The sequence below is a fragment of the Marmota flaviventris genome, chromosome 18 (genome assembly GCF_047511675.1).
Source record: "Marmota flaviventris isolate mMarFla1 chromosome 18, mMarFla1.hap1, whole genome shotgun sequence".
Taxonomy (NCBI): domain Eukaryota; kingdom Metazoa; phylum Chordata; class Mammalia; order Rodentia; family Sciuridae; genus Marmota; species Marmota flaviventris.
This window is the reverse complement of record NC_092515.1, coordinates 1,386,575-1,397,685: the sequence shown is the minus strand read 5'-3', so window position 1 is coordinate 1,397,685 and position 11,111 is coordinate 1,386,575. Positions and strand designations below refer to the sequence as shown.

General features: G+C 52.2%; 1 protein-coding gene across 1 annotated transcript; it reads left to right on the top strand.

The window, feature by feature from the left end:
* Nucleotides 1-6,780: 6,780 nt before the first annotated feature.
* Nucleotides 6,781-10,824, top strand: Smim17 (small integral membrane protein 17). The gene is made up of 3 exons (XM_027921203.2): nucleotides 6,781-6,946; nucleotides 8,259-8,335; nucleotides 10,512-10,824. Exons 1-3 carry the CDS (start codon nucleotides 6,781-6,783, stop codon nucleotides 10,620-10,622), a joined length of 354 nt encoding a protein of 117 aa, XP_027777004.2. The 3' UTR covers nucleotides 10,623-10,824.
* Nucleotides 10,825-11,111: the final 287 nt, after the last annotated feature.

Below are 11,111 nucleotides of genomic sequence, written 5' to 3'. Positions count from 1 at the left end.
CCTACACACAGAGTAGGCCTTTCAAACACAAAGAGAGAGTAGGCCCTTCACACACACAGAGTAGGCCCTTCAGACACACAGAGTAGGCCCTCCACACACACACACAGAGCAGGCCCTTCACACGCACACACACACACAGAGTAGGCCTTTCTAACAGAAAGAGAGAGTAGGCCCTTCACACACACACTCAGAGTAGGCCCTTCACACACACACACAGGGTAGGCCCTTCACACACACACACACAGAGTAGGCCCTTCACCCCCCCACAGAGTAGGCCCTTCACCTATACACACAGAATAGGCCCTTCACCCCCACACAGAGTAGACCCTTCACTCACACACAGAGTAGGCCCTTCACACTCGCACACAGACACAATAGAGAGTGAGCCCTTCACAGACACAGAAAATAGAACCTTCAATCACAGCACAGTAGGCCCTTCACACATAAATACAGAGTAGGCCTTTCAAAGACAAATAGTTGGTCCCTTGCACACACATACAGAGTAGGCCCTGCACACGTACCACAGAATAGGGCCTTCACACACACAGAGTACGACCTTCACACGCACACACTGAGTACGCCTTCACACACACAGAGTAGGCCCTTCACACACACACACAGTAGGCCCTTCACCTACACACACAGAGTAGGCCCTTCATATACACAGAGAGTAGGCCTTTCAAACACAGAGAGAGTAGACCCTTCACCTACACATACAGAGTAGGCCCTTCACCGACACACAGAGTAGGCCTTTCAAACACAAATAGGGAGTAGACCCTTCACACACACAGAGTAGGCCCTTCACACACTCACACACAGAGTAGTCCCTTTTCCAACACACATAAAATAGGCCCTTAACACACACGCACAGAGTAGGCCCTTCACCCACACACACAGAGTAGGCCCTTCACCCACACACACAGAGTAGGCCCTTCACCCACACACACACAGTAGGCCCTTCACCTACACACAGAGTAGGCCCTTCACCCACACACAGAGTAGGCCCTTCACCCACACACACAGAATAGGCCCTTCACTCACACACAGAGTAGGCCCTTTTCTCACACACAGAGTAGACCTTCACACGTACACACAGAGTAGGCCCTTCAGACGCACACACAGAGTAGGCCCTTCACACGCACACACAGAGTAGGCCCTTCACACACACACACACACACACACAGAATAGGCCCTTCACACACACACACACACACACACACACAGAGTAGGCCCTTCACCCACACACATAGAGTAGGCCCTTCACACACACACACACAGAATAGGCCCTTCACACACACACACACACACACACACACACACACACACACAGAGTAGGCCCTTCACCCACACACATAGAGTAGGCCCTTCACACACACACACACACAGAGTAGGCCTTTCACCCACACACATAGAGTAGGCCCTTCAGACACACAGAATAGGCCCTTCACACACACACACACACACACACACACACAGAGTAGGCCCTTCACCCACACACATAGAGTAGGCCCTTCAGACACACAGAGTAGGCCCTTCACACACACACACACACATTTAGGCCCTTCACATACAGGATAGGTTTTTAACACATTGAGCATAGGCTTTTAAAACACAAAGTCTTAGTAGGCCCTTCACACATTCACACACAGTCAGCCCTTCATACACACACAGAGAATGCCTTTTACACACACAGTAGGTTCTTAACACACACAGAGTAATCTCTTCACACACACACACACAGGCCCTTCACAAACACACAATGAAGGCCTTTTACACACACAGAATAGGCCTTTCACACACACACACACATAGTGTAGGCGCTTCACACACACAAAGTAGGTCCTTCACACACACAGTGTAGACCCTTCACACACTCGCACACACAAAATAGGCCCTTTACACACCCACACAGAGTAGGCCCTTCACACACACACAGTAAGCCCTTCACACACACACACACACACAGTAAGCCCTTCACACACGCACAGTAGTCCCTTTACACACACACACAGAGTAGGACCTTCACACACACACACACACCGCTGGTCCTTCACACACATACACACAACAGATAGGCCCTCACGCACACAGACACACACTCTCACAGACACACACATGCACACACACAGGGGCTCGCCATGCCCATGAGTTCCCCATCTTCCAGCCAGGGATGGATAAGTCAGAGAGCAGTGGCCCCCGCGTGCGCACAGGGACTGGTCTCGGTGGTTGTTGTATACCCGACACACTGATGCCGTGGTTGTAGAGTGTTATCAGTCACCTAGACAGAAGTCAAAGCCCACTGTAGGGTGTGCAAACAGTGTACCAGTTTACACAAGGAACTGGAGCCGCCACAGGTCTTGGTGTGTGCAGGAAAGTGCAGGTTACCAGTCCTCAGGGATGGCAAAGAATGGCTCTCCCACTCTCAACTTTGTCTGTCCGTCTGTCTATGTATCTGTCTATCCATGCATCCATCTATCTACCCACTTGCTTACCTAGCTACCTACATACATATCTATCTACCTACCTACCTACCTACCTACCCTCCTACCTCTCTCTGTGTCTATCTACTTGTTCATCCATCCATCTATCTTGCTCTCTATCCATCCACGTATCTATCTATCCATCCATCTGTCCGTCCATTTATCCAGCCATCCAGCCATCCTCTCTATCTCTAACTCTTTACCTACCTACCTATCTCTATCTATTCATCCATCCATCTATCTTGTTATCCATCCATCTACGCACCAACCTACCTGCCTACCTACCTACCTATCTACCTATCGTCTATCTACCCATCCATCTGTCCATTCATCCATCTCTATCTCTCACTTTCTACCTACTACCTACCTATCTCTCTCTACCTATTCATCATCCATCTATCTTGCTATCCATCCATCCACGTATGTACCTACCTACCTATCTACCTACCTACCTACCTACCTATCATCCATCCATCTATCCATCTCTATCTGTCTACCCATCTATCTGTCCATCCATCCATCTCTATCCCTAGCTACCTACCTACCTACCTACCTACCTATCTACCTACCTATCATCCATGCATCCATCCATCCATCTATCTCTATCTCTGTCTACCCATCTATCTGTCCATCCATCCATCCATCAATCTCTATCTCTGTCTACCCATCTATCTGTCCATCCATCCATCCATCTATCTCTATCTCTGTCTACCCATCTATCTGTCCATCCATCCATCTCTATCCCTAGCTACCTACCTACCTACCTACCTATCTACCTACCTATCATCCATCCATCCATCTCTATCTCTGTCTATCTACCCATCTATATGTCCATCCATCCATCCATCTCTATCCCTAGCTACTTACCTACTTATCTACCTACCTACCTACCTACCTGTCATCCATCCATCCATCTATCTCTATCTCTGTCTCTCTGTCTACCCATCTGTCTGTCCACCCACCCATCCATCTCTATCCCTACCTATCCACCTACCTACCTGTCATCCATCCATCATCTATCTCTATCTCTATCTCTGTCTCTCTGTCTACCCATCTGTCTGTCCACCCACCCATCCATCTCTATCCCTACCTATCCACCTACCTACCTGTCATCCATCCATCCATCTATCTCTATCTCTATCTCTCTGTCTACCCATCTGTCTGTCCACCCATCCGTCCTTCTCTGTCCCCAGCTACCTGCCTACCTACCTGCATACATTGCAGTGCAGACATGGCAGATTCGTGCAGGGTCTGCTGTGGGAATGGACACAACGTGCGTGTCCCGTCTGGCTGGTGGTTGGCCTGTCATGATGCACTGAGTGGTTTACTCAGAGCTTGCGCAGCTTGTGTCCATGACAGAGGGTGTCGACATCCGTGAACTAGTGTTTGATGCAGGCTCCACCTGTCTTGGGTCAGTGCCTAGGAGCGGAACTGCCATGTCCTGGGGCGAGCGCGTGTTCAGCCCTGGCAGATGGTGCTACGCGGCCCGGGAGTGGATGGGCCGTCAGGTGCTCCCATCGGCTCCCATGCAGCAGCCCGCCCCCTAGATCCACTTCTGGAGTTTCTGAGGGCAACGCATGTCCCAGATATAAAGGAGGCCAGCGCCACCGGTCGTACTTGTTAACAGCGATGGCGGGTGACCATGAAAGCAAACAGTGGAAGCTGAGCGGGACAGCCCTCAGACGGGCTGGCGGGGCGTCAGGTGCTCCAGCAGGAGCTGCGACTTCCCAGAGGGCCCAGGGGTCCCAGTGCCAAGGAGGGCAGCCTTTTCTCCCCGGCTCCTCTCTCCTTAGGTCTTGGGCATGCCTGAGATCTCTGCCCACGGCCCTTGAGCGCAGAGGGCAGGGCCAGGGTCTGTCTGCTGCCTGCAGCTGGCCCACGGGGGCCTGAGGGGGCGAGCTGGTGGAGGAGTGGTCTGGGAGCAGGGTTGGTACCAGGGAGAGCAGCGTCAGGCTACTGCGTCCTGGGGACAGAATCACAGGCCAGCGGGAGAGCTGAGGCCCCGTCAGGAGGCACGCGCAGTGGGCTCAGCCACTGACCTGATGTGGGCGTGAGGAGGGACAGTGGTGGCTGATGCCTGTGGAGATGGTGGAGGACCCAGGAGGGGCCTGCCTGGGGAGACAGTGGGCAGAGGTGTCGGGCCAGTGGTGGGCCTCGAGACACCCTCCCCACCAGGGAGCCGTGGATGATGATTCGTGATGCAGAAGTAAAGGGCACATTCGGCCTATCCACAGGTGCACGAGACGTGACTATCAGCTTATTGTTGACCTGCTCTGATAAACGTCATTCAGCGTGCGTCACCTGTCACACACCCACGACAAGACATCTCGGATGTCTATGCGCGCCACCTCCTGCCCTCCCAGGCCGGGCGCCTTCATCTTTTGTCTATATTTTTGTTATTTCTTTGCAGAGCTCTTTTTAGTGGGTACATGATAGTTGGCGTATCTAAGGGGTAGAGTGTGGCGTAGCAGGACCTGTGAGCAATGTGTGACGACAGATGGGGCGATGGGCATGTCTGTCGCCTCAGACATTTGTCACTTACTTATTCCTGATGGGGAACCTTGGGGTCCCTGCTGGGCTGGAGGACACCGGTGCCCCTCCACGGGTGCCTGCTGGGCTGGAGGACACTGGAAGCTGTCCTCAGGCCCCGCGGCAGCCCCAAACCCAGCCATCCTCTCTCCTCCCTGCCCCTCCCCCCCCCGGCTCTGGAAGCCTCCTCTGCTCTGTGCACAGGTGAGATTCCTGGAGATGGCCTTCCTCTCTCTGCCTGAGCATAAAGCAAATCTCGGCCATCCCATCAGTCCACCCCTACATTCTGCGAGAGCACCTCTGGAGAAAGAAGATGGACCATTTCTCACACCTTTGCAATGCTGTCCCCCGTTCAGCAAAATCAGGGGCAGTCCCTTGGTCTCATCAAATCCCCAGTTCTTCATGAATTCACATGCTCTTCTTAAATAAGTCTTTTTAGCGGTTTTTATAATCTGCATCCAAACATGGAATCCTCCACTTCAGAGACCTGTTGAGTTTCTAAGTTCTCTTTGAATGTACAGGTCTAAAGATCTGATAGAACAGTCTGTATTTGCATGACCCAAGCAAAGAAGAAAAAGCTTTAAGAAGATTCCCACTCTAACCGTGTGCAGTTTTTAAAAAAGTAACTATTTGTCAGGGCAGTCAGTGGTCAGGGCGGTCAGTGGTCAGGGCGGTCAGTGGTCAGGGCGGTCAGTGGTCAGGGCGGTCAGTGGTCAGGGCGGTCAGTGGTCATCTGTGTGATTTCAGGGATGCATGCACCTTGCTGCAGCAGATCCCGGTGGGGGGCGGTCAGCATCACTATAAGTCATTACAGTTCAGATGGCTCCTTGCCAACAGCTTCCTGGTTGCAGGTTAGTCAGATACAGAATGAGAACATCGAAAAATGTCTCTTTGATCACAGACTTTAAACCCCTACATGGCAAATCGGTCATTTTTATGACAAAGGAGACAGTGGGGCTGCAGGCCCTCTGGGAAGGCCAGGTCCTTCTCTTGGTGACAGAAGATTGGATTTATCCATTTTCCATTGCCGTAGAAAAACACCTGAGACTGGGTACTTTATAAAGAAAAGAGGTTTATTTAGCCCACAGTGGTGGAAAATCAAAAGCCCACGATTGGTTTGCCCTGGTGAGGGTGGCCTTGCCGTGTGACACACAGGACCTCTGGTGGGAGTGTGTGGGAGAGACCACATCGCCAGGCAGGTAGCCAGAGATTCCAAGGCGGGGCTGGTGTCAGAGACTAACCAGGGTCCCTGGATACCTCCTTGCTGCCTCTCAAGGACAGGCCTGGGTGACCGATGACCTCCCTGTAGGCCCCACCTCTTAAAGGGCCCCCCACCTCCTGTCATCCCCATGCTGGTGGTGTCGCCAACCTATGGATGCTTGGAGACAGACCATGAGCAAGGCAGGGACCTGAGGGTGACTCTGTCTTCTGAAGACCCGCGACTGTGCTTCGGGTGTGGATCGGGAGTGTGCGCCTGTGGGCACACACTCAGCCCAGCCTTCCCTCCCCTGCTTTGTTGGCCTCCGGGCACTCATTGCCGTGGACACACCGTGTCCTTGCCGTCCCCTCTCTCTTCCCGCTCGAGTGCGAATCCCACAGTGTGGCTTTGTGGTGATGGCTGGGTGCCTCTGGCATCTGGGACAGAGCCTGGCGCCCTGCACTTTTTAACTACGCGTTGAGCGGCCGGATGTCTGTCAGTCCTTAGATTCTGGATCCTGTTCCTGGGACCAGAGGAGAAGCCGTCCCTGAAGCCCCACGTCCTCCTGGGGACATGCAGAGCCTCAGGCCTGAGCAGACGCGGGGGCTGCTGGAGCCCGAAAGGGCCACGGTGCTGCTGCCCTGGGAGAGCAGGGCCTGGGAGAAGTCCACGCACCCCAGCTTCGCCAAGGACCGGGAGGCCGTGGACGTCGGGGCCTCTGGCTGCGAGAGTGAGAGAGGTGAGGGAGGGTCCCGGGGGAGGCGGGAGGGTCTCAGCTGGGCTCCGGGAGACGGAGCCCTCATTCCTGGCTGGTGTTGGCTGGCTAGCTGGTGGCCACGGGCCATGGGTCTCTAGCAGGCCTTCTCAGGAGCAGCAGGAGAGGCGGCAGGTCTCTGCTGAGTGCCCAGTTATTCCTCGGCCATTGGCCAGGATGAGCCGCAGGATCAAGCCCAGAATCAGCAAAGAAAGGGGCTACCGGGGGTGGACACAGACACTTGGTGACAAGCGTGGACACTGCTGTACGCCAGGCACCGTGGTGAGGGCTGGGGATATAGTGGGAGGGCCCGGCAGGGCTCAGATTCCAGTGGAGACAACAGACGTGCCCAGCTTTGGGCAGTGGGACGGATTGGTTTACTCCAACGGGGGTCATCTGCTGCCATCTAGTGGGTGGAAGTCTAGGCCGTTTTGTAAATCTGTGGGACTCTGGCCACGAGGAATCATGCAGCCCAAATGTGGCAGTGCCCAGGGTGAGAAGCCCCGCCTCTGAGCCTGAGAGGTTGCAGGGTTCCGAGGTCGCGGGTGGCAGCTGTCCAAGAGAGAGAGGGGAGAGAGAAGTGGACAGACTTGGGCCACATTTGAGAGGGAGAATTGGTTCTTGCTGGGGACATGGGGAAGTGAGAGAAACCAAGGGTTTCTCCTTGGGGTTCTGACCAAGACAGTGGGACAGCTTGCTGTTTGCTGAGGCGGGGGCATCTGAGCCTCAGCCCACTGCACAGGGGGCTGGACCGTCCTCCAGGGACTGTCCCCCTCCTCCATCCTCCACTGTCCTCTTCCCTGGGTCGGAGGCGGGGGACTGGATGGAGCTTAGGTGTGGGAGGGAGGAGGAGGCTTGGGCCCTGTGGGGCTGTAGCAGAGGAGGACGGGAAATGCCAGTCTTTGCCCAGGATATTCAGCTTAGGGATGAGGACACTGAGGGGCCACTGTGGGAAATCTCCCCAGGAAGCTGTCATCCTGATGTCACTCCCTGGCTGCTGCTTCTGCTCCCTCAGTCAGTTTTGCTGGAGGCCCATGGAGAAGAGCTCCTGCCAGTGGACACGTGAGGGGACGAGGCCTAGGGAGAAGGGCCCGTCAGGTGTGCCAGTGTGAGACCAGGAGGCTGTAGGGTCCGAATTCTCACATCCTCTCCTGCCCACCTGAGCTATACTGGCCAGTGCAGCTGGCAGGAGTCAGCAGAGAAGGGTAGGACGCCAGTAGGAAGAGTGAGAGGGGCCTGCCTCAGTGGCCTGGTCACTCACTCATGGCTCCTTCCTTCTCTGCTCCTCCCCCGTCAGAGCTGTCTTCTCAAGACACTGGACTTTCCCAGGAGTGGTGCTCAGTGGAGGAAGATGATGAGTCAGAGGACTCCCAGGTATGTGGCAGGCGGGCTTCTCTCCTTTTCCATAAATGTGTCACCTGGAGGACTTTAGGGGGCTGCCATGCTTTCCTCTTTAGCCTGGGATTTCCATGCCCCGTGGAATTTCCAAGAGTTGTCTTGTGGGAAAGAGGACATATTCTTATGGTGATCAGACACAAAGACACTATGTGATATGTATGTGACTTAATCCACACATGCTCTCCATCCCTGCACTCATAAACCCACCCATCTCTTCACCCATCCATCCACCCACCTATCCACTCATCCACCCACCCACCCATCCACCTACCCATCTCTTCACCCTTCCATCCATCCATCCATTCATCCATCAAACTACCCTCCATCCTCTCACCCATCCATCCACCTACCCACCCATCTACCCCACCCACCCACCCATCCATCTATCCATCTCTTCATCCATCCATCCATCATCCATCTACCTACCCATCCATCCACTCACCCACCCATCCATCCATCCACTCATCTACCCCATCCATCCATCCATCCATCCATCCACCCATCTATCTACTCATCCACCCACCCACCAATCTACCCATCTCTGCACCCATCCATCCATCCATCCACCCACCCATCCATCTGCCCACCCACCCATCCATCTACCCATCTACCCATCCTTTCAAACATCACCAACATTTCATCCATATGTTCACTGTTATATCCACCCAAACTATTATTCACCCACTCATCCATATCCCTGTGACATCCATCTGTCCATCCACCCACCTCACCTATCTGTTCACTTATCTGTCCATTCACTCTCCCCTCTACTTACCCTCTATCACTAGTCATCAGTCTATCCACCGCCCATCCACTCCTCCATCTCCCATTGAACACCCACCAATCATTCATATGTTCACTTGTTCATCTGCCCAGTCCTTAACGCCCTGTTCACTTATGTTCCCATCTCATCGCCCATGTATCTAGTTATCTACATGCTTTCTCATATACCCTTTTAACCACATGCCAGCAATTCATCTATCCAACCTACCTGCCCCTACACACTTGAGCAGTAGCACAGGGGTCATAAGGAGGGAGAGGAGTGGAGGGCAGTAGTAGGTGAGGCCATGGAATGATGGGGTAGACAATGCAGGGTCTTGTAGACCACTGCAATCATTTGGGGGACACAGTCAAAGCACTGCAGAGATCAAGGATCAGGTTGTGGGAAAGAGGACACATTCTTATGGTGGTCAGACACAAGTGAAGGGTCTCCACATGATATGTATATAACTTCATCCACACGTGGTCAATTTAGACAGGCTGTTTGAAGAGGCCTCTGTGAGGTCCTTCGCTTATCCATTCACCCATTCAGGTTCATCCATCCATCCATCCACCCATTCATCCATCAATCCACTCACCTGGTCAGCCCAGCTGAACTTTCTGCATGGACAGGTCCTCCTTCCTTGGAGTTGTATTCCAAGAGTGAAGAAGTTCCCACTCTGGAGGAAAAAAGGGTCCTGTTACTACCATTCTATAAACACAAGCAGGTGCAACACTAGCAAATCCTATCCGAGTGTGTGAGTTTAAAGGAAAAAAGAAATACCAGTGCCCAGAAAAGTTCCCTGGTGAAGGTTGCTGTAACAGGTGAACTCTTCCACAACACTAGAGGTAGGACAGAGGTGGACTAGAGAGAGTGGGAGGGAACCTGGGGATTGGGGTGCTGGTGATGATCTACTTCCTGTTCTGGGAGCCGCTTCGTGCAGTATTCACCTCTGAAGATTGCTCAGAGACCTCCCCACGTTCAAGGGGGGCATGTCTTAAGACCCCAATGGATGCCTGAAACCCAGGAGAGTACCACATCCTGTATGTCCTGTTTTTCCCTGTATGTGCATACCTATGATACAGTATAGTTTATAAATTAGAGGAAGAGATGAACAACAATAACTAACCAGAGTTGAAGTGGTGTTTTAAATCTGTAAGACTTTCTAAACCAAATTTTCATCCATTATTCTGAAATTTTCTCCAATGGACCATAGGCATGTTATTTTTGTGCATTTATCTTATATCTAGTCACTTTGTTGTACCGTTTTAATTTCAAAAAGCTTTTCTTTTGATGTGCTGTTTCTTTTCTGGCCAGATAATCCTATTTTCCTGCAAGTGATGGTGGTGGCCCCTTCCTGTGGTGTTCACACTTACCTCTCTTCTGTTTCAGGGCTTTGTGGAGTGGTCGAAAGCTCCACAGCATACGACTATAGTCCTGGTGGTGTGCGTGCTGTTTCTGTTCCTGGTTTTGACGGGGATGCCCATGATGTTTCACATTTAGCTATAAGAATGGCTGTTGTTTTCAGATAGATACTCTGTGTCAATTTAAGGAAATGTTTGGCCTAAAAATCAGGAATGAGTATGAAATATTATCAAATGCCTTTCAAACATCCACTGAGATGATTTAAAAAAAAAAACTTTTTAGTATGAGATTTTGCATTACTGTATTTCATTAAAATTAGGCCTCATTGATTGTAAAACACATTTTATTTTATATATCATTGAGAAAAAATGGTAATCAATTGCAAGATGTCAACAATCAGAAGACTCCTCTTAACTTCAGAGGAGGTGAAAACAGCTTAGCGGCTGTGGAATCTGGCGACTTCCTGGCACCCTGGTCTTCCCATTCCTGGGGCTGGGGTGTGCCAGTCTTCCTACGCTGAGTTCTTTTATTCCATTATTCCATGTTTACGTGGGACTCTTGCCTCTCTTCACGAGTGAGATTGGTGCTATCTTTGTGAAGTTTGGCATCATGGCTAGCTTGCATCCC

Coding starts and splice junctions, on each gene's coding strand:
- Smim17 (XM_027921203.2), top strand. CDS start 6,781: ATGCAGAGCCTCAGGCCTGAGCAGACGCGGGGGCTGCTGGAGCCCGAA. Junction 6,947..8,258: donor TGGCTGCGAGAGTGAGAGAG/GTGAGGGAGGGT, acceptor CTCCCCCGTCAG/AGCTGTCTTCTCAAGACACT. Junction 8,336..10,511: donor ATGAGTCAGAGGACTCCCAG/GTATGTGGCAGG, acceptor CTTCTGTTTCAG/GGCTTTGTGGAGTGGTCGAA.